This window comes from Arabidopsis thaliana (assembly GCF_000001735.4).
Source record: "Arabidopsis thaliana chromosome 1 sequence".
In the NCBI taxonomy this organism is placed as follows: Eukaryota; Viridiplantae; Streptophyta; class Magnoliopsida; order Brassicales; family Brassicaceae; genus Arabidopsis; species Arabidopsis thaliana.
The window spans coordinates 26354885-26378388 of record NC_003070.9 but is presented as its reverse complement, the minus strand read 5'-3'; the positions used below and the strand labels follow the sequence as shown (position 1 = coordinate 26378388).

Below are 23504 nucleotides of genomic sequence, written 5' to 3'. Positions count from 1 at the left end.
AGTACCATATGTTTAAATAGAATCTTTTTAAAAAATAGTATCTTACTATGAGAGTATAATTATTAACGAAAATAATAATACATTAGAACAAAGTATATTCCATTGAAGCCAAAGGAAAAAAAAACAAAAGCGCATTGTGTTGTTTAAGTTCTTTCCTACGATATCAAAAGGCAAAAGAAGAAGATCCAACATATGCAAACTAAAACATAAAAATCATTATTGATGAAAATTTTACTTAAGTGTGAATATAGTGGCATATAGGAGCGGCGTTTTCAAACGCAGTTGCCTTCCTTTGAGAGCCAGGCTCAAACCGAACCGCAGTTTCATCACACGTATAGTTCATCTTCCTCCCAGATCTACAATCCGGAAGAAGCAACCTCGATCCGAACCGCATGTCTCTTCTTTCCTTTATATCGTCCATAATGTCTTTCACAACAACACTGTCCATATCTCCCTCAGAAGCAATTACCGATGAGGTATTAAGCAGCTGAGGCCAATTTGGTATCAGATTGTAACTGATAGAGCATAACACAAAAAAGTTCAAACAAAAATATATGAACAAACGAAATTAGTTAAAGAAAAAAAAAAAAAAAGAGTATTGAAATTTTTAAAAAGTGTAACCTGTCTAAGGATGAATTAGCAATGGTAACACCTTTGTAAAGTATGAAAGTCTGCAAATCTCCTTTGAGACACATATAGTAACCAGGAAGATCTGAAGGAAGCCTGATCACTAAATCCCATTTAACACTAAGACTAGTCTCGGTTAAATTAAGGACTGTGAAATCCATAGATGGTATTATAATATCCGGTGCATAGTTTTCTATACGTTGTTCTTTACGCCGTTTTTCACGTCGTTCTTGTGCTGATTCAGAGTAGGCATAAACGATAATTGCAGCGGTTGCGATAGCGATCAAAAAAACCAAGACACACGTGAACACATACTTTTTTTGTCGTGGTGTAAGTCTATCCCATAAAGTGGTGGATTTAGGAGCTATTATTTCTCCGTTTTCATAATCCATTGAAACCCAGAGAGAGACGGATAGAGAGATGTGTATATGCACCAGATTTATGTATCTTTTTTTTGTTAGGGTTATTAAAGAAAAGAGTTGGTATATTGTTCTTATAAGAAGATTTCGATAATTACATATCAAATTTTTTAAAAAGATTTCGATAATTACATATAAATTTTTAGATTTTGGTAAATAACTTTCTTTTCGCTAAAGATATTTTAGATTAAATCAAATAGTAATCTTAGCGTTAATTGGCTATGAATCGTCGGACAGAGAAAACTTCTCAAAGGATAGAAATAGGTTCTTTATGTTGGGCTTTAGATCGTTAATGGGCCATAAAACGTTAAGACTCGGGACTTTGGGAGTGCTCCAGCTTGTTTGGCTACGAATCAAAGAAGCAGGCTAGAACGAAAAATAAATCATATGATGATCAAACATAGTATATTAGTTTTATTATCGGCCAAGATGCTGTAATTTGAGATGTTTCTTAACAACTTTCTATTATCACCTCGCTACAATTTTACCATTCTTTACCGCACCAATTTTTTTTTTTAAATAGCCAAAACATTTATTTTTGTTTACCAATTCGTTCAATAGTGAAACTTGAGTGAAATTTTTATAAACTTTGTTTAGGGAGAAAGTATTAATTGTTAAAAATTCTAAATAATACAGAAAAAATGTTGGATATACGAATCATACCATGGATAATTTAGTAGCACCTTATATTATAATCTTCAGAATATTTTGTAGCATTAGAGAGATCAACTAAGAAAACAGTGTTGAATTCTATAATTAATATTTTGAAACACACATTAATTTGTTTAATTTTTTTCGTACCGCCGCATCTCAAACTAAAAGTAACCAGTTGTGTATACCAAAGTATGGTCTAGTCATGAAGATGACAATTAGAAGCAACTAATCAACACCTTAATCTTTTCTCGTACTTGATCTCGTATCCCAACATATATATTAATTATCTTTCTTTCCCTCACACACCACACGTACATGAATATGTATATAGTGTATATACTTTTTAAGTAATGTATGTCGAATTAAACTCCAAGAGAAAGATATTCGCGTGCTTTACAATAAGATATACTTATAAATTCTTACTTATAAATTCTTTTAAAGGACCTAAAAACTGTTTTTTTTTTTCAGGTTTTGGAATGCCTTTACTCTTATGAAAAGTAATTTCGAATTATCCGTACAATATAAATTAATAAAGTAAACTTATGGTTCTATGAAATGTTATTGAGATCGACGCTTATTGTAATTTATACGTAGGTTCTATGATATGTTCTTGAGATCCATGATTTCTAATGTACGCGCTGCAGTTACATAGGTTTTACCGATGAACAAATTTCTCATATTCATTGTTGTTCCCAGATTTTTATTTTGTATTTATGGCAATAAATTTTTTTAGTAAGATTTGCTTAGATTGACTCAACTCTTAACATAAATAACTTAAATGACACACGTTTGGTTTCAAAAACTGTAGTAAGCCATATCTTTGGTAAAAAGACGAAATAACCTTAATGATTAATTGTAATCAAATTAAAACAAAAAATAAAAAATAAAACAAATCTTTTATATTTTAAAGCACAAGTCACTCCACCAATAAAATTTTGACAAATCAGCAAAACCAAATTATTTTTCAACAGAATTATAAAATCAAAAAGGAAATCGTGGATAAAAAAGAAAACCAAAACCTATATTACATAATTAAAACAAAAACGAAAATCCGTGAGAACAAACTTTTTTTTAAATAATAATTTTGAACAAAATTTAGATAAAGAAGAATCTTCTTCACATATTTCGTTTTTGATTTTAAAAATACTAAAAAAAAACAATTTAATTTTGATATTGCATATTATAAATTGACTTGTTTTAGCTTACCAATAATATTTTGACATGTATCAATTCACAAATAATTGATTTGATGGTAGGAATAGAAGAAGAAAAAAAACGGTTATGAAAACCCTTGGAGAATTTATTATGACTAATAAAATTCATTAAAATTCAAATATGACAATATTATGTAAAAATCTGCCGACATTAATAAAAGTCTGTCGTGACGTTATGAAAATTTCTTTTTCAAAAAAAAAAAAAATTGAATCAAACCGGATTTAACCTACAATCAAACCGGAAAATTTTTACTTGAGGGCTAGTTAATAAATCTCATGTAACAAAAAAATTCGAAATTTTAAAAACAAATCTGCTAACAAAAAGTCTATTATTACTAAAAAGTTTATTCTAGTCATAAATAAATCGGCCATAACATTGATATGAGAAAATCTGTTATGTTTTAACACTGAAAAACAAAACTGTTATCACTAAAAATAAATCTGTTATCACTATGGGACTGTCTAGTAATTTTATTTTTTAACAAAAATCTGTTATAAAACACCAGATTTGTTAACAAGTTAATTAAATCTGTGATTACACAAAACAACTCTGTCATGACTATATAACATTTTTTTGGGTTAACAAATCTGTTATAACACAACAGATTTTTGGTTACAAATAGAAAATCTGCTGCTACCATAAGGAAAAATTTGCGGTATGGAAAATAAATCAGTGACAGATTTGGTTTCAACATTCTAAATTTTGAAATTTTAGAAAAATCTGTGGAGACTATATAAAACAAATCTGTCACGATAAACAAATCTGCGAAAAAATAAAAATCTGTCGTAACTTAATCCAGTAAAGTCTGTGGTACAAAACAAGTCTGTTGTAAACAATCTGTGGTTGACCAAAAAATCTGTGATCGAAAACAAATCTGTTGCAACAAGAGCCACATATTCACCAAAAACGACAATGGCAGTTTTGTAAATAAATGTGATTTTATTGCCATGCTGGAATTAAATAGTAATGACGTTTCTGTAATATTATTTTTTCTGCAAAGGAAAACAGGGACATTTTAGGCATAATTATTATCCATATAACTCATGTTTTTTAGTATTCCTTTTTGGTCATTATGAATGAAATATGGATCACTCTGGTAATTTTCCCTAAATTTTAATATAAGACTAATGGAATATAACATTTCAAAAGAATAACTATATATCGGTTGACGTCAAAAAACAAAAAAAAAACTATACAGTATATCAGTTACTCTCATTCCAAATTATTAGGAAAAAAACTGAATAATTAATTTATCTTTTCTATTTTTATAAATGTCTATGACGTTATTAATGAACCAATTGTAATATGACAGTTTTTATAAATGTCTATGAAGTTTTAAGTTAAGTTTCCGTTACACCACGGTCGAATTTTACTCGTAAACATTCGCTGGTCTCGTTTTTAACAGTTTGATTTGCCTCTTGAATTGGGATTTGTCGACCCCTACAACAAGTTAACTGGTGTCAGTGCTCTGTGAAGAAAAAATTCGACAATTTTTTTTGTTCGTTATATATTAACAATAAAACTTTTGAATCGTTGATTCTACTCAATCTAAAGAAAACGTAGACATAGATGGTCTTTACCAATTACCATTTTTGTTAACGTTGGTCTAGGTATTAGCTAAAAGAATTGTTATGCATAAAAATAGCCATTTCGTTGTATCTTGGACGTACCTAAATAGATTGAACCGAATTAAAACTTACACAAAAGGCAGCTCTCTGTTTACATATTCGTTATTTTTCCTAGATTTCGTTTATATATTAACTCAAATAGATATATGACATGACAGAAAGAGAACATAGATTTAGTGATGCTACGATACCTTCAAATGTCTAATTTCATTTGCTACTTTATGTTATATCATGTCATATATCTACTTGAGTTTTTTTTTTATCTTCTTTTTTTTTTTTTGAGAAAGAGTTTTTTTTTATATCATTACGTGTAATTACACTCAAATTAACGTTCAATAGTTACTAATAGCTTATGGGTACAATTCAATCTAATGTGCGGGAATTGTTGGAGAAAACATGTTGGAGGACATCTTTATGAAAAGGAGAAGAAGAATAAGTAAAGGAAACCAAATTTGATTAAAATTTTAAAAGGTCAAGAAGATGATACATGGGTCCATGTTGTGCTATCTTCGCTCAGAATCACTTGCCCGCACACCACAAATAATCTCATCATTTTATGTTTTATTTATTTCCCAATATAGATTGGAAAACTATGAATAAAATTGGTAAGCTACAAATATATAACCATCCAATATGGTAGCATGATGTTTTCGAATCTTATTTTCTTAGTTGTCACCCAAATTTCAAAACTGTTGTTTTCTATTGCAGACAAGAAAAATTATGAATATCTTTCTGACTAATATGTATATTTACTTATTTCAAAATAGATAATATTCTAGATACCAACGATTTTAAATGAGGGACTACAAGATGTCACCAGTAAAAAAAATAAAGCCAGAGACTAAAAAATTGCTTTGAGGGAGAGTACATCATCTTTCTCTGTGGCTGAGATCCATTGCAACAAGAATGAAACTTGAAAATTCAAACTAGTTTTAGGACTTAGGATACAATAGTTTATAACTATACGAAATGTAATATACTTTGGTATAAATTTTCATACTAACAAACTTTTTTTTTACAAAACTAAGTTAACATTATATAATTTAAAAACATTATTGTAGAGAAAATTCTTTTGTGATGGCGCATTTTTAACACCTAACATATTATATTGAATTTTGCAAATCAAAATGTATCATATACATATTTTCAAGAATCGTTTTCTAACGATCACTTTCTACATGCATCATGCATGTTAGACAAAGTAGCAAAGTTGTGTTCACATAACTTTACGAAAAAGTTAATCATATAATACATTAAAATACATGTCTCATGTAAGATGTTAATTGAAACCATACAAAAATATATAGACAATAAGTGTGTAATGTTGATTTAGGGATTAAATATTATAGTTGGGAACAAGTGAATATTGGGTGAGGGTAATGGCCCATGACAAGAATGAAGTAAGTGACAACTAAATCTTTTTCAACAAAAAAAGGAAGCGACCGAATATGCCTCCTTCACCGTCCATTCACTCTTTGTTCCCTCCACCACTCTTTTGTCAATCCATTTGTTTTCTTCTTATTTAATTCTAATACACTCAGATTACAACTTTGGGTCTGACCATAAATTTTTGCATTTTTAAGAATCAATCATTCGTATATGGACATTTGGTTTTCGATTACGCTGCTGGAAATTTTGTCTAGTGATGTATTAGTGGGATAGATTTACATATATTGTTCGATAGCTTCACAGTCAACGATTATTTTGGCTCTAAAAAAAGATTTTTAAAAAATGATGTTAACTAAATAAAAAGAAAGATAATATAAAAGGAGATCTACGGAATATAGTCGTAGTTTGTCTCCATGTTCATCTTATATCAAAATTGTTAAAGATTTGAACTCTTTATCCGATCTAGAGGACAATCAACGAAAGCTTCAAAAGCTGTTAGTTCGTGGGAACTTGGTTTCTATGTTAACATGATGTTCCTAAGATAATATAAACATAAATATTGCGGTCAAACATAACTGTAAGAGTTTGTAAAATTTAGTGAAAATGAATGATCAATTTGCTAACGTATCATATTTATGGCACGGGATTATAAGTATGCAACATAGATTACTACCCTTGTGTTCTTTTTTGCAACACGTAATTTATTTTTAATCATTTGCTAATGAATTATGTATGCCATTAAAAATTATCAATTACATACGTCATAACACTAAACAAAATGCTAATACTATTAGTAAAACAATCTCATTCTCATTAATTAGCAAAAGAGTACAATTGGGGGTTTATATACAAACTGACATTGGCCTAAACCATAAGCCTCTAAACCAAAATTAAGATTGGTTTATAGAATACCAACCTGTACAGACTCTATATGAAATCTATACTAACCAAACTAAGCTTATATACAACAATCTAAGCTATATACATTAATAGTCCCCCTCAAGATGAGACGAAGATGTTGAGTAGACCCATCTTGCTTATTAGACGATGGAAGTGAGATGGATATAAAGGCTTGGTGAACGGATCTGCAATTTGCAATTCAGTATTGATATGATAAAGTTCAAACAAACCTTTAAGAAGTCGTTCTCTGACACTGTGGCAATCTGATTCTATGTGCTTCGTGCGCTCATGGAAGACATGATTGTTAGCTATGTGAATCGCAGCTTCATTGTCACAGAAGAGAAGAGTTGGCTTACTCAATGGAACCTGCAATTCCTTTAAGAAATTTGTAAGCCAAACCAATTCATCAGTTGCAACAGAGAGACTTCTATATTCAGCTTCTGCTGATGATTTGGAAACAACGTCTTGTTTCCGTGATTTCCAGCAAATAAGAGAGTCACCAAGAAACATACAATAACCTGATGTAGAGCGACGACTATCACGACAGGAGTTATAATCTGCATTTGCATAGACCTTAAGCTGAAGTTCAGAAGTTGCAGAATAGAAGAGACCTTGCCCAATAGTACCTTTAATGTATTGCAGAATCTTGTAAACTGCTTGTAAATGAGCTTTACGAGGTGCCATGGAGAATTGAGCCAGCTTATTGACAGCAAAAGTGATGTCAGGGCGTGTGATGTTAAGGTACATCAATCGTCCAATGAGCCGTCTATAAGGTCCAACTTCAACAAAGTCACCACCACTATCATGAGCAAAAACCATACTTGGATCCATAGGAATGCTTGATGGCTTACAACCAAGCTGACCTGTTTCATCAAGAAGGTCCAAAGCATATTTTCGCTGACTTATATGAATACCCTTATCTGATCTAACAATCTCCAAGCCAAGAAAATATTTCAATTCACCCAAATCACGAAGCTTGAAGAATGATTTCATCTGTGACTTTAGAATATCAACTGCTGCATCATTGTTACTAGCAATGATGATATCATCAATATAAACTAGAACACAGAGAAAGATGCCATCAGAGATTTTCAGAAAACAAGTGTGATCACAGTAAGACTGAATAAAACCCAGACCAAGTAAGGTAGATGAAAATTTGAGATACCACTGCCGAGAGGCTTGTTTGAGTCCATATAAGGACTTCTTCAACCGACAAACAGCATTTGGAGGTAAGGAGTCCCCCTGTCTTGATGCATAGCCTTGAGGAAGTCGCATATATATTTCTTCATCTAGATCTCCATTAAGAAAAGCGTTAGATATATCAAGTTGTGTAAGAGACAATTTAAAACGAGCAGCCACACCAAGAAGAAGTTTGACAGAGTTAAGCTTCGCAACAGGAGAAAAAGTCTCATTGTAGTCAATCCCTTCTTTTTGAGTATAACCTTGAGCAACTAAACGAGCTTTGTATCTCTCCACACTACCATCAGAATTATATTTGATCTTAAAGATCCAGCGACAACCAATACACCTTTTATCTGCAGGCAAAGAGCAAACTTCCCAAGTATGTGTACCTTCTAAGAAATCAAATTCAGCACCCATAGCATCACGCCAAACCTGAAGTTTCTCTGCCTCAGTATAGTTAGAGGGTTCTTTAGTTTTATCAAGACAAGCGAGAAAAGTAAGATAAGGATCATTAATCCTATCATAAGAGAGGAATTTTCGAATTTCATGTGGAGTTGAAGACACTACTGAATGACAGTAGTAATCTTGAAGATAAGCAGGCTTTTTGGCCTTCCTATGCGATGTTTGAACAGAAGGTTCAGGGACATTATTAGTAGGATTTGCAGAAGGCAAAATCTCTACAGACGATGATGAATCAGAAGGATTAACATGATCAGATGATTGACGTTGCATAGGAGGTGTAGGATTCAGATCAGGAAAGAAATTTTGCTCTTCCTGAGAAAGATCTGATCCAAGAAAGGGAAAGAGCTCTTCATGGAACACAACATGTCTAGAAACAATTATAGAATGTGTCTCTAGATCCAAGAGTTTGTATCCTTTAAATCCAGATGGATAACCAATGAAAGCACAAGCTTTAGCTCTAGGAGAAAATTTATGTCTGTCTTTGGGAGAGGTGGAAGCATAACATAGACATCCAAAAACTTTAATATGATCATAAGTTGGAACAGTCTTAGTTAACACCTCAAAAGGACATTTGTCCTCTAGAATAGGAGCAGGAAGACGATTAATGAGATACACTGCAGTAAGAATACAGTCTCCCCAATAAGAAATAGGAATGTGTGATTGAAAGAAAAGGGATCTAGCAACATTGAGAATATGCTGATGTTTTCTTTCAACCACAGAGTTTTGCTGGGGTGTTTCAGGACAAGAATGATATGGCACAATGCCTTTAGAATGATAGAATTGAGTGAAATTTAATTCGGGAGCATTGTCAGACCTAACCCCTTTAATAGTGGTTTCAAATTGATTTTCTACCATAGTGACAAAGGTGGGGATAACAGTAAGGACATCAGACTTATTTCTTAAGAGATATACCCATGTAGCTCTAGAATAATCATCTACAATGGTTAAGAAATATCTATACCCATCATGAGTTTGAACAGAAAAGGGACCCCAAGTGTCTATATGGATTAAATCAAAAGGTCTGCTACTCTTATTATTATGAGAAACAAAAGGGAGATGTTTTTGTTTTGATATATGACAGACCCGACAATGAAAATCTGTATTATTTTTCTGTTTTGGAAAAGATAACAAAGAGGACATGGGTTGTAACTTTTGAACTGAAGGATGACCTAGCCTTTTATGCCACAAATCATGACTAGTAACAGACGCAACAGTTATAGAAGAATCTGTACCTGGATGAGATAATGAATCAAGATCCACAATGTACAGATTAGCTACTTGTTTACCCATTCCAACCATTAATTCCCGTGTAGCATCCTGAAGAACACAGGAAGTTTCATCAAACCAGATTCTACACCCCATACTCTTAGTTAAAGAACTGACACTAAGAAGATTGAATTTGAACTGGGGAATGAAAAGAACATCATTAAGGATGAGATGTCTACCCAAGTGAACTGAACCTATACCAACAATGCTCACACGAATTCCATTAGGCAAGGAAACAGTAGTATCATGAAGATATTTAAAGGAAGAAAAAAAATGTTTATCATGGCAAATATGATTGGTTGCTCCTGTATCTATGACCCAAGAATGAATAGCAGTGACATTGCTATCTAAAGAACAGACATAAGGCCTAGCAATTCCGGCAAAAGAACAAAGGATAGAGGGAAAAAGGTTACCGGAAATTGGGCACACTGTGGAAGAAGAAGAAGGATCGGAAGATACTGAGATAGAGTGTACTTCAGGTTGAACGGGAGTACTAGGAGGCTGAAGTTTGGAACTCAGAAAGGACACAAGTTGTTGAATTTGAGAAGTCGTCAAATCACCAGTCGAAACACTTGTGTTGTTAACAACCTCTTCTGAACCAATAGCAGCATTAGCCGAGATAGAAGGCTTCACAAATTTCTGCTTAGACTTGAAAGAAGTTGGATAACCATGTTTCTTGTAACAAGTGTCTTCAACATGACCAGGTCGACTACAGTAAGAACAAACTGGCCTCTCCTTTTTCTGATAAGTATCTCCATTAAGAGCAGACTGTGAAGACTGATTAGAGACAGGAAACACTGATGAAGTCATTCCTGGAGTAGTAGAAATCCTTGCAGAACGTTGAGTTTCATCTTGATCAATCATGTTGAAAACCTCAGACAAAGATGGCAAAGTTTTCTTCATGAGAATCTGACTCCTAACAGTATCATAACAATCATTGAGTCCCATAAGAAAATCAATGACTCTATTAGTCTCTCTTTCAATCAGAAGATCTTCTACAGTCCGTGGAACAGCCTGAAGACTCGTCAATTCTTCCCAAAGAGTTTGAGTACGAGTATGATACGATGACAAATCCAGATTGCCTTGACGAAGAGAGTGAATCTGTTGACGCAGCTTGTAAAGTCGAGGGAGGCTAGATTTGTGAAATCGAGTATAGAGATCTTTCCAGATTGCAGCGGCTGTGGGAAAATACAAGATGCTTGTATAGATCTCCTTTGATACACTATTCAGAAGCCAAGACTTAACCATACTGTTACAACGACGCCAGATTTTGCAATAAGGATCATCATCATCAGGTTTTGGAATAGATCCATCCACAAATCCAAGCTTATTCTTAGCTTCAATGCTAGTAGTCATAGCTATAATCCAGGTTCCATAGTTGTTTCCATCTAACAGTTCTGGAGCTAGGACTAAACCAGGATGATCGGAGCTAACAAGATGATAAGGACTATGACTATTATCAGGAGAATCCGATACCTCAAAGTGACGCGATGAGCTATATTGAGCTGGTTGATGAATCGCAGCATGAATCGAGGATCCTGGAGCTCTCGCTGATGAACCAGAAGACTGCTCATGAATCTTCGGTGAAGCAATGACAGGAAGATCCGGTGAACTACTCCGACGAACACTCTTTCCATTTCGTTTACCTATGGAGAATCGAAACAGCTAACCAAAGAGACTGAATCGCAAAGGAGACGAAAGGAAAACGTGTAGAAGAGAGAAGAAGAACAATGAGAAGATGAACAAACTCCGGTGAGATTCCGGTGAGATTCCGGTGAGATCTAATCGGAGAAGTTTGTTACGGGACTGAGATCGAGATATTTTGCTCTGATACCATATTAGTAAAACAATCTCATTCTCATTAATTAGCAAAAGAGTACAATTGGGGGTTTATATACAAACTGACATTGGCCTAAACCATAAGCCTCTAAACCAAAATTAAGATTGGTTTATAAAATACCAACCTTTACAGACTCTATATGAAATCTATACTAACCAAACTAAGTTTATATACAACAATCTAAGTTATATACATTAATAAATACAAACCTTCACCTAAGAAAATATCTTTAACCCGACATAAATTTGTTACTACGGACATGTTTTTGTTTAATTGGAGAAAGATATATGATTGTGTATGGTGTCTATTGATTGATTGTCACAGAAGTATAGGCATTTTCTGTTATTGGCAAACTAAGAAAGAAAAGACATTTTCCACTAGTTATGTAATGCATCTTCGAAATACCCAACGGACCAAACCTGCTCATCCTTTCCGTTTTTGATATTATATAACAATATTTTATATCTTTTAATCGCTAAAAACGAATATTATATAAATGTATTGGATGTCCAAAAAAAAAAATGTGAATGGAGGCTTTCATATGCTATATCACTATCAACCAATCACAGAACATCTTTGACAGAAGGTTACCTATGCACGTACACTACACATACGATGCTCTTTGTTTATATCTTTGCTTATAGTTTATCGATGCTAACCACTGTAAGAATTAAGTAAAGTTAATGCCAATTTAACATTAAGTTAAAATTACTGTAAAAAGTAAATTAGATAGGCTGCCTTTTAAAAAAATTGTTGAATTATAACCATATTTGCTTTTCAAACATGCATGTCCCAAGTAACAGAACAAACAAAAAAAAGAAGAAGTTTGGCGTAATGCTCCTATACCATGGGTTAGTGCTCTCAAGCGGGTCATGTGTACACCAACAATATCAATTTTTGGGTGTTTGCTTTTAACTGAAAAAGTAAACGCATCGAATCTTTATTATGATTTCGATGAATAATGATAAAATTTGGGACAATTTCAATTCAAGTGAGGAAAACGTGTCTGTGCCTTCTTGGTAAATCTAACACTGAAATTTGACACGCAGTTGCTTCTATAGTCAGTAATTCCAATAAAGCATCTAAAATTGCATTTGAATATTTAATCATAGTCGTCCCTATCAATAATTGTCACCAACAAAGATAAAGGGTAAATAAGAAACATATAATGAAAATTGAATGGTCGTAGTTTTATATGTTAGTTGGAACCAAAGATTCTTCAATCTATCATCCACTCAGAGCTACGTGGACAGTCGATATTTTGGGTTATATAAAAAAAAACAAAATTGTACTATAAGACAAAAGAAAACAGTATTAAAAAAAAAAAAATCAATAACAAGATTATATCTTATCCCAATGAACAAAATGAAAATTTAGTTATTTTGAATAATGTTACAGGTTTTAATTAAATTATACTATATCACAAACAGCAAGAGTCAGATACATCGAACGGTCCAGCTTTCCTCCTTTATTTTTTTCTGGCTATCGTTTTGATGCAAAGTTGTTTCGTTAATCGTGAAAATTAAAAAGCTACAGCAATCTTCTCCGAAACTTCATACACTCGCCGACAAGAGAAACTTCATCCACTCGGATTTCTCGTAACTTGCAGCACTAAACATTTCATGAAACTATTCACAAAAGTCCACGAACCTTGCAATTGGCCACAAAATTTAAAATACTTATATACGTAACGACAACCTATCCATATTTTTCTTTCTAACGATCCAAAACTGGCCACGCTTCGACTCCATGGTGATATTAACTAGGGAAGTGGCTAATGGCAAACAAGTGCTTAGAAGTGGTAAATTCAAATAATAACCGTCGATTATTTCTTTCTAACCGTTATTGAGGTTACCAATTAAAAAAAGTGATCACAAACTAGGTCAATGAAAAGGGAGATTTTTTGTTTTCTTTGGGCCAATGAAAATAGAAACTAAGATGGACAAAAGAAAATATTATAATTGGACAAAACAGAGTCATTTGAGATTTAAAACAGAGAAGTAATAAAGGTCAAATGTTTTTGTGGTGAGCTCTCAAAAACAGACATAAAAAAAAGAAGCAGAATCATTCCCATTTATAACAAACCTAAACCTCTCTTTTCTTCTTCTCTTTACCTTTTTCATTCCAAAATCTCTCTCTCTCTCTCTCTCTTTCTCTGGCTCGGGAAGAAGATGTCACGTAGTTGCTCACAGTGTGGAAACAACGGCCACAACTCTCGCACATGTCCGACGGACATAACTACCACCGGTGACAACAACGACAAAGGCGGCGGGGAGAAAGCCATCATGCTTTTTGGCGTCCGCGTCACGGAAGCTTCATCATCTTGTTTTAGAAAAAGTGTTAGTATGAACAATCTCTCTCAATTCGATCAAACTCCTGATCCCAACCCAACCGATGACGGTGGTTACGCTTCAGACGACGTCGTTCACGCCTCCGGTAGAAACCGTGAACGCAAACGAGGTTAATAAAATAACCTTTCTTCTCTCTTTCCCAAATCTCATCTCTGTTTTTGTTTCTTGTTTTTGAAACTTTCTTGCAAATTTGGAATTTAGGAACTCCATGGACAGAGGAAGAACATAGATTGTTTCTTACTGGATTGCATAAAGTTGGAAAAGGTGATTGGAGAGGAATCTCTAGAAACTTTGTTAAAACTCGAACACCTACTCAGGTAGCGAGTCATGCTCAGAAATATTTTCTCCGGCGGACTAATCAGAATCGTCGTCGTCGTAGATCAAGCCTCTTCGATATCACTCCCGATTCGGTAACGTTTCATTCTTTAAAATCTATAATTAAAATCAAGAATCTGTAAGATTATACTAACACATAAGGTTCGATATGTCAACAGTTTATAGGATCATCAAAAGAAGAGAATCAGTTACAGACTCCATTGGAGCTAATCCGTCCAGTTCCGATTCCTATTCCGATTCCACCGTCGCGGAAGATGGCTGATTTGAATCTTAACAAGAAAAAAACTCCAGCGACAACGGAGATGTTTCCGCTGTCGCTGAATTTGCAGAGGCCGTCTTCGTCGACATCGTCATCGTCCAATGAACAGAAGGCACGTGGCTCACGTGCCTCCTCGGGGTTCGAGGCGATGTCGAGTAATGGAGATAGTATAATGGGAGTGGCTTGATGAAGAAGATAATGTTTTAATTAATTTATATTGTATAAGATAAGATCTGGATGATGATTAATTTGAAATTTGAGAATTAGGCTAATTAGATACTTTGATCAGAATCAAGTGAGTTTTTAAGTTTGAATTAGTGTGTACATGTTTTTTTGCTCTTTTTGGGGGAAACGACTTGTCGTTTTTGTTGTTGTATGATGTAAAACAACAGGTAGTCTCTGTGTTGTTTTGGTCAAGACTTGATCAGATTCAGAAGTGAAGACGACTTCAAGCTTAAGATAGTTTAGATGTGTCTTTTGAAAAGTTTAAACAGAATGGTTATTGGGTTAAGGTTAAGTGTATCTCATATGCTTTTTCTATCTTTTTTTTTGGTAAGACTTTTCCAGTAATTTGCCGTTTTCTTCGGGGTGTGTGTTGTTGATAATGTCACATTCATGAACCAAACACAGTTATATTACTTTAGTAACAGTTTTTTTTTGTTTTTTTGTTTGTCGTTTGACGTCATTTTGTTTTATTTATGTTATTACATACATGGATATAATTTATGAAACTGCCAAGAAAACAAAGAATATAATTTGTTGAATTGTTATTGGCCTACCAACTATATCAGCAAGATTCGAATCTATACTTTGTTAAAATGTCTCAATGTAGGACTGGACTGGAGATAAATATAAAGTAATATATAGGGTAAAGTTTCTAAGTCTTGTATAGCATGATTTTTATTAGGGAATAGAATTCTAATTTCATGATGTAATTCAAACAACTGAAATGGAAAATTGTTTAAAACTAGCTAAACTTGTACAGTTGTACTATTTAGAGCCCAAAGTGATAACTGTTTTATGGCTTTTATCCATGCAAAAGAAAAACATCAAAATAAAGTGATGTCCATCACATACATCTTAAATAAAGTAATAATGGGCCTAGCTAAGGTATAGCCCATGGGCTTATTCGCTGATCTAACCAAAGTGTCGCTAATTTTCTTCCTTGTTTTTTTAACGCAAATTTTCTTCCATGTCAATTATGTCTTTTTAATCAAAAATTCCTCCACACCAAAAAAGAACGTAAAAACTAAAAATAGAACAAATTCAACTACACTCAGATAATCGAATTGCTATGTCCAATATCCAAAACATTTCAAGCCATTTAGTGCTCTCACTAAACATATTTTAACAAAATATGAAATAACATTCCCAAAATTGCGATCAAAAGGCTAGAAACATCTTCAACAATTATGACAGTCCTAAACCAACAGTTCAAACACGTTTTATATCTGTTTGGCCAAATTAAACGAATATAACATAAAAATACGATTGATCTTAGACAATTACTAAAGTTTCTAAATAATAATCTATACTTTCACAAAACAAGAAATACAAATTGATTCTTGCGCAGAAAGTGCTTTGGTACCTACTTTTTTTACCACCTTTCCTTTTCAATTGAGACATCAACACATTCACTAAAACAAACTCTCAAACTGCTCTAAACGACACCGTTTAGTTACAGATAACTTTACTTGTATTTAAAGTCACCAAAAGTTTGAATTTTTATTTGTGCCTTCCACAAAGCTTTAAGCTTAAACACAGTCAATGGCCGTCCTTCCGCCATAAAAGGACAAAAAAAAAGCTTCCCTCTTTTCACAAAACCCTAAAGAAACAAAAAAAAAACCATCATGAAAACGATCTCAATCTTCTTCGTCATCATCTTAATGTCATCTTCTCACGCAGAAGACGATGTACTCTGTCTCAAAGGCTTTAAATCATCACTCAAAGATCCTTCAAATCAACTCAACACATGGTCTTTCCCTAATTCATCATCGTCGATTTGCAAACTCACCGGAGTTTCTTGCTGGAACGCTAAAGAGAATCGAATTCTCTCTCTTCAGCTTCAATCAATGCAACTCTCTGGTCAAATCCCTGAATCTCTTAAACTATGTCGGAGTTTACAATCTTTAGATCTTTCCTTTAATGATTTCTCCGGTTTGATTCCTTCACAAATATGTTCTTGGCTTCCTTATCTTGTTACTTTAGATCTTTCCGGTAACAAACTCTCCGGTTCGATACCGTCTCAGATCGTTGACTGTAAATTCTTAAACAGCTTAGCTCTAAACCAGAACAAGTTAACCGGTTCGATTCCGTCTGAATTAACCCGGTTAAACCGTCTCCAACGACTTTCTCTAGCTGATAACGATCTCTCTGGTTCGATTCCCTCCGAGCTATCTCATTACGGAGAAGATGGTTTTCGCGGTAATGGCGGACTTTGTGGTAAGCCGTTATCCAACTGCGGTTCGTTTAACGGTAAAAACTTAACGATCATTGTAACTGCTGGCGTTATTGGAGCTGTTGGTTCATTGTGTGTTGGATTTGGGATGTTTTGGTGGTTCTTTATTAGAGATAGGAGGAAGATGAATAACTACGGTTATGGCGCCGGAAAATGTAAGGATGATAGTGATTGGATTGGTTTGTTGAGATCACATAAGCTTGTGCAAGTTACTCTGTTTCAGAAACCTATTGTGAAGATCAAATTGGTTGATTTGATTGAAGCTACGAACGGTTTTGATTCCGGGAATATCGTTGTTTCGTCGAGAAGTGGTGTCTCGTACAAAGCTGATTTGCCTGATGGGTCTACATTGGAGGTTAAGAGGCTTAGTAGTTGTTGTGAGCTTAGTGAGAAACAGTTTAGGTCTGAGATTAACAAGTTAGGTCAGATCAGGCATCCGAATTTGGTTCCGCTTCTCGGGTTTTGCGTTGTGGAAGACGAGATATTGTTGGTGTATAAGCATATGGCTAATGGGACGTTGTATTCTCAGCTGCAGCAATGGGATATTGATTGGCCAACTCGGGTTAGAGTCGCTGTTGGAGCGGCTAGAGGGCTAGCTTGGTTGCACCATGGATGTCAACCGTTGTATATGCATCAATATATCAGCTCAAATGTGATTCTTCTTGACGAAGATTTCGATGCTCGTGTTATTGATTACGGTTTGGGGAAGTTAGTGAGTTCTCAAGACTCTAAAGATAGCTCGTTTAGTAACGGCAAGTTTGGTTACGTTGCGCCTGAGTATTCGAGCACTATGGTTGCGTCTTTGAGTGGAGATGTGTATGGGTTTGGGATTGTGCTTCTTGAGATTGTTACAGGACAAAAGCCTGTTTTGATTAACAACGGTGAAGAAGGGTTTAAGGAGAGTTTAGTGGAGTGGGTGAGTAAGCATTTGAGTAATGGTAGAAGCAAAGATGCTATTGATAGAAGGATTTTTGGTAAAGGATATGATGATGAGATAATGCAAGTTTTGAGAATTGCGTGTAGTTGCGTTGTATCGAGGCCTAAAGAAAGACCGTTGATGATCCAAGTTTATGAATCTTTGAAGAATTTGGGAGATCAACATGGTTTCTTCTCTGAGTATAGCGATGAGTTTCCACTCATCTTTAACAAACAAGAACACTTAAAATGAATGAAAAGGTTTTATTACTTTCGTACTCCAATTTGATACCACTTACTTATCTACCGTTCTCACTTTTAACCGCATTTTTTTGTTTTTTTCTGTTTTGTTTTTGTGTGCTGTATAATTCTGTACATCATGTGATGCATCCAATGAAAATGAGAAGAATTGTTTTATATAGATCAAACTTTGAAGATTCTGATTCAAAAAGTCTATCAAGTGTTAGTGTTTCTATGAGATTCTAGTTGTAGTTGTTATCGAACGATTTGAAATTCGATTTCAAGCGAAAAGACATTATCCAACGATGTTTCTGTTTCTTCTAATGATTCTATGGATAATTATAATCTTTTCTGATAGGAGAAAAAATTAATGTTTCCCAAGTCGCTAATGAAAAATTTGATAAAATTTTATAAGATAATAGGATAATATTTTTTGAAAATCTTTGTGTAAATATATAGTCCCTTAATATTTAAATTGATAATCATATAAATTACATATATATAAATTGATATATTAATGTACTTTATGCTTTTAGTGTGTGTTTTTAATTAAAATTAAATTTTTTGTTACAGCTTATCTCTAATTTTTATTGTATAAAAAAATTATTATGTTGTGTTTTTAAAATATTGAATCGTAATATACTTTATAAATATGATAGCATTAGTTTGAAAAACTTGGTTTGGAGTGAAACATTCTCTATAGTTTTTAAATTTTGAATATATCTCATTTTTGCGTGTTCTAAAAAATAGAATATATATCATTTTCATTTTAATAGTTTTATTTTTAAGAAAAAAAATACGACAAATGAAGTCAAAAGAGTATGTAGAACTGAATTCATCTAAAGAGTTTGTATTTTTTTTTTTAATTTACATCTATCGTTTGTATAAGTGAATTCATCTAAAAGATTTGTAATTTATTATCAAAAGATGGTTTTCCTAAATATTAAAATTTTACAATATATCAAAACTATAAAAAAATGATAACATGCACAACACTAATTTTGTTTAGATAAAAATTTCTTAATTCATCTTTTAATAAAAATTTAACAATTAATTCTTTTAAAAATTATTAAATAATAGTAGATAAACTAATAATACTATAAATTAATAAAATATCACATGATCTCAACATTTTTATTTTATAGAGGTTTTACTGTATATGGAAATAAGAAAGGTAAAATATTAGTAGAAAATTTGGAAAGAATGAAACAAAGTAGAAAAACTGGAAACTAGATATATGTATATTAAAATTTTGGCATGCATGATATTACATTATACATTTTTATAATCACATTTTTTCAATTCTCTGTATAGTAAATTTTCCGTAAATCTCAGTAATTAACTTTTATTTCTATGTATCTAGTTATATATACACGCTCTTTGTTTATTTTCTCTGTCAACAGTAAAAACAACACACAAGATAAGAAGCTAAGTTAAGATCTTTGAATAAGAAGAAAGAAGTATGTCGAAAATTTTGCTCCTCATAGGACTTGCTCTCCTTGTAATCCTTGCAATTGCTGTTATGGGATACTTAATAATGAAGCGTGGTCAAGAATAGAAGCCGGATGTTTAATTTAACGGTTATGTAGTTTTTTTTTTTTTCTTCTTTCTCCTTAGAGTGTTGGGGTGAAACTATAAAACTTTTTGATTTTCTATTTGTGTTGCTCCATATTGTTATCAGTGGATAGAAGTAGGAATGATTTCTAGCTATTTCATGTGTGTTTGTGTCATAATCACCTAAGAATTATGATTTTTTCTAAATCTTATGGATGTCATCTGACCCCCTTACCCTCCATGTAAATCTTAATGACTAACTTTGAAAACAAAATTTTATACAATAAGATAATGAATTATGGAAACGAACAATTAGCTCCCAAATCCACCTTATGGGCTAGACTTACACCACACAAAAAAAGAAGAAGTGGAGACGTGTCTGTTGTTCTTCTTTATATGTATATCACCATTGACTGGTTTTATGCAGCACAAAGAGGTAAACAACACCAGCGTATGAAAAATTATGATCCGGATATTATAATACCATCTATGGATTTCACAGTCCTTAATTTAACCGAGACTAGTAGTGTTAAATGGGATTTAGTGATCAGGCTTCCTTTAAACCTTCCTGGTTACTATATGTGTCTCTGTTGGAATTGAGAATCCTAGATTAAATCCTGCAATAAGTAAAGCTTGGTTGTGAAGAACAGAAGAAGCATCGTAAGAAGAAGACGATGTCGATGTCGAGAAGAGACGTCGTGAACAAGGTCAACGACAACAAGAAGAAAGCAAAGTCAACACAAGGAGATGTTGGGCTTTGTAGTTTTGTAATAATTATACTATTGGGCTAAAGAAATAAATTAATAGGCCCAATGAATCAAAATGTTATGAAATCGGTTTACCATTCAATGGTAGACATAGGATTATGTTGGGATTCGATAGGATTAATTGAAACTATCGGGGCTAATTTTATAATTCTCTTAGGTAAAAGGTTTACTTGAGAAATAATGAGTAGTATCGGGGCTCTTATGTAAATTATCACATCTCTTCTGCGAGTTATTTTTGTTTCTACGAAGAAAAAAGAAGAAGAAGAAGAAACAACAAAAATGGCTTCTCAGAGTTCTTCACTTTTTCTGGTTATCTTCTTCATCTTCATCTACGCTTCTTCAATTCCATCCTCTATTCTCGCCAGAGCACATGAACAGTTTCGTACTTACAATTTTCTTCCAAGTTAATTTGAATCTGACGATGATCGATCTCGCTTGTTGACTCGTATTTGATTTATCGATCTCTACAGTGACGGAGATGAAGAGATCAGAAGCGTTGGGCGTAGATTCCTTCTAGGTTTCAAAGAAACTCCAAAAGGAAGTAATATCACCTTCGCTTGTTCTCCTTCAGGTCCTTGTGTCTCTTGCAATTCCTCCGAAAAGGTTTTTCAAATTTCCTCTCTAATTGCTCTGTTTTGGTATCGGATCTGTGATCTAGGGTTTCAGAACTAGCTTAATCTGATTAATCAGCGAAATTGATTATACAGTGAATTGGATTTGGTTAGGAATCTGAAGAACATTTATATGATCTAGATTGTTTTTTTGGTGATCTAGGGTTTCATAATCAATAATTTATCGGCCTAATTGATTATACAGTGAATTAGATATGGATTTAGGAATCTGAAGAACATTTATATGATCTCTTCTCTTTGTTTTGGTTGGTGTGGTTTCTTTTGTAGAGAAAAGAGAAGTATCGTTGCAGTGAAACTGGTTATCGTATTCCTTTCAAATGTAAAGAGGTTAGAGAAGAAGTGGATGCACATAAGAAAAATGGAGAAGAAGAAACACAAAATGATCAATCGAATAACAATGACGAAGAAGCGAAAACAAGGAATCTGTTGGATGATTCATCACCGGCGACGAAAGTGAAGTCTCAGTCTTACAAAACTTATAGAAGCTGTGTGCCATCTGCAGACGAAGAGAAGTTATCAGTTCTTGGTTTTGAGGTACAGAGAAACACTTACATTTCAACAAGTCGTTTCTTTTAGAATATGTGCTAATGTTAGATTGTTTTGAATAAATGGACAGTCGATTATGCTAGGACTGTTTCTGTTAAGCGGAGCTGCTATTTACATCAGAAAGAGACAGACGGTACCGATGCTTGGGGTATCATCAAGTGGAAGATTGCAAGGCAATTCTCGGTTTTGAAAGAACCATTTCTCGGTATGTAAAAGCTTTCATCTGCTCACTCAGAAACAGATTTAACATTTGTCATTGTCTGTTGAAAGATGAGATATGTTTGAGTGTATAGAATAGCTTTAGGGGGACTTCATATAATTGGGACTACTTGTTTCATATATGGCAACCATGTTTGGCTTTGATGATGTAACTTTGCTTATCGTCTCTGAACTTTAGAGAAAGCATCGATTACGGTGAAACGATGTCCTCACTTACCTTTAGTAGTTTGGTATATAGTATGATTGCTTGGTCTTGAACCTCGGTGATGAGCTTGCTGGTAGGAAGAGGTTAGTACAACTGTGCAATAGACTAGTTAAAGTAAGTAACGTATCATTCTTGAGTCCAACAGGTCCAACAGAAACCTTACACTTATCAATGTGCCTAAGAAATGTGGACCACGGTCAACGACAAACGAAGATACTATGAAGGATAGTGTCGCACCGTCAAAACTAATTTGCAGTGAGTAGAAGTATTAAACCAAATCCAACAAGTGACGTTGCATGTAAAAACGGTTGTAAAAAGTTGATTTAGTTTATAAAAAACGTATCTTCAGCATACAGTTTATCGTTAAATTTAAAAGTAATTATATGTAAATTGCGAGCGATGATAGAAATAGATTATATAACGTATAGTAATCAACAACTCTTGTAAATTCTTCGAGCAAATTTTCTCGTTGGGCAATGTTGAAGCCTGCATAAAAATAGAGACCCGAAGGATTCTTATAGACGGGAGTGGTCACCACGTTAGCAATGGAGATTGTTTACAAAGTTACCTTTTTTTTAGTATTTTAATCTCGTTAATGATAAAATGAATATGTAAGTGCCATTTTTTCAGTTACTTCGACTAGAAGCTAGTGAGTAACACACAAAGGCATAAGATTCTCAGGACAAATATACATTTAACTTTTTTAGGAAAGGTAATTTATTTTGAAGTGGGATTCATGTAAAATCTTAACAAATTTGATCGATGAGATGAATTATGCACTTATGCTTCATTGGCCCTATATTTATATAAACTATGGGATAAATTATGGCTGCTATGTGACAGTGATATAAAACATTATTCCTAAGGAACAATTTTTAATCATGGGTCTAGTCAATCTTGTCATTCTCATCTTTATTTCTGAAAACTTTAAAATGTGCAAATCTTAAGATACATAAAGAATGGCTAATGTTATTAACGCATAATTAATATGTTTTGTTAATGTACAAGATTGCTAATATCTCGACAGATCAACATATATTATTCGATGTTTTGCATAGGGGAGCTCTTATAATGATCTATTTTATTATAAATGGTACTAGACTACTAAATACATTAAAAAATAAAACGGTGAGGAATATAATAAGCTTGATCGGAACTAGGTAGATACTATATATTATGTATTGTGCCAAATTCGACATAAGGACATGCGTATACAATTAGTTATTATAGATATAGAAATTTGTGAGAATACGTGACGATAACTGTTTATGTTTATAAAATATGGTTATAAATTAGGTATGCATGGAATGGTTATGTGCTTAGCTTTACTTTTTGGATACGAAAGAGATGAATTGTACGTGAGAAAAGTACTAGAGGGAACCCTTTGTCACGTGTACTTCTAATAATCTAATATCATATGAGTACATTAATTTTAGTGAT

The 23504-nt window shown here is 33.3% G+C and overlaps 4 protein-coding genes, 1 long non-coding RNA gene and 2 pseudogenes across 8 annotated transcripts; 4 read left to right on the top strand and 3 right to left on the bottom strand.

Moving 5' to 3' along the window:
• Window positions 1–29: 29 nt before the first annotated feature.
• Window positions 30–1019, bottom strand: AT1G70020 (transmembrane protein, putative (DUF1163); the record flags this gene model as incomplete). Its single annotated transcript, NM_105671.2, has 2 exons — window positions 30–515; window positions 622–1019. The coding sequence occupies 2 exons, from the start codon at window positions 1017–1019 to the stop codon at window positions 236–238; spliced, it is 678 nt and encodes a 225-aa protein (NP_177160.1). The 3' UTR covers window positions 30–235.
• A 5912-nt stretch (window positions 1020–6931) lies between these two features.
• Window positions 6932–11212, bottom strand: AT1G70010 (annotated as a pseudogene; the record flags this gene model as incomplete). Its single annotated transcript has 1 exon — window positions 6932–11212.
• Window positions 11213–13510: 2298 nt separating this feature from the next.
• On the top strand, window positions 13511–15410 carry AT1G70000 (myb-like transcription factor family protein). 2 transcript variants are annotated; one of them, NM_001198430.1, is made up of 4 exons: window positions 13630–14042; window positions 14135–14343; window positions 14428–15080; window positions 15179–15296. In NM_001198430.1, the coding sequence occupies exons 1-3, from the start codon at window positions 13754–13756 to the stop codon at window positions 14713–14715; spliced, it is 786 nt and encodes a 261-aa protein (NP_001185359.1). In that variant the 5' UTR covers window positions 13630–13753; the 3' UTR covers window positions 14716–15080; window positions 15179–15296. The 2 variants fall into 2 exon arrangements, with proteins under 2 accessions (NP_177158.1, NP_001185359.1); NM_105669.3 differs by having other exon boundaries at window positions 13511–14042; window positions 14428–15410.
• A 968-nt stretch (window positions 15411–16378) lies between these two features.
• On the top strand, window positions 16379–18154 carry AT1G69990 (Leucine-rich repeat protein kinase family protein; the record flags this gene model as incomplete). Its single annotated transcript, NM_105668.1, has 1 exon — window positions 16379–18154. One exon carries the CDS (start codon window positions 16379–16381, stop codon window positions 18152–18154), a length of 1776 nt encoding a protein of 591 aa, NP_177157.1.
• A 1832-nt stretch (window positions 18155–19986) lies between these two features.
• AT1G69981 lies at window positions 19987–20292 on the top strand (annotated as a pseudogene). Its single transcript has one exon.
• A 365-nt stretch (window positions 20293–20657) lies between these two features.
• Window positions 20658–22515, top strand: AT1G69980 (structural polyprotein). Its single transcript, NM_105667.3, has 4 exons — window positions 20658–20839; window positions 20933–21065; window positions 21362–21628; window positions 21711–22515. The coding sequence occupies exons 1-4, from the start codon at window positions 20742–20744 to the stop codon at window positions 21828–21830; spliced, it is 618 nt and encodes a 205-aa protein (NP_564982.1). The 5' UTR covers window positions 20658–20741; the 3' UTR covers window positions 21831–22515.
• AT1G09127 lies at window positions 22210–22601 on the bottom strand. The gene has a single exon (NR_139567.1). It is a non-coding gene; the product is annotated as an other RNA (long non-coding RNA).
• Between the last annotated feature and the right edge of the window lie 903 nt (window positions 22602–23504).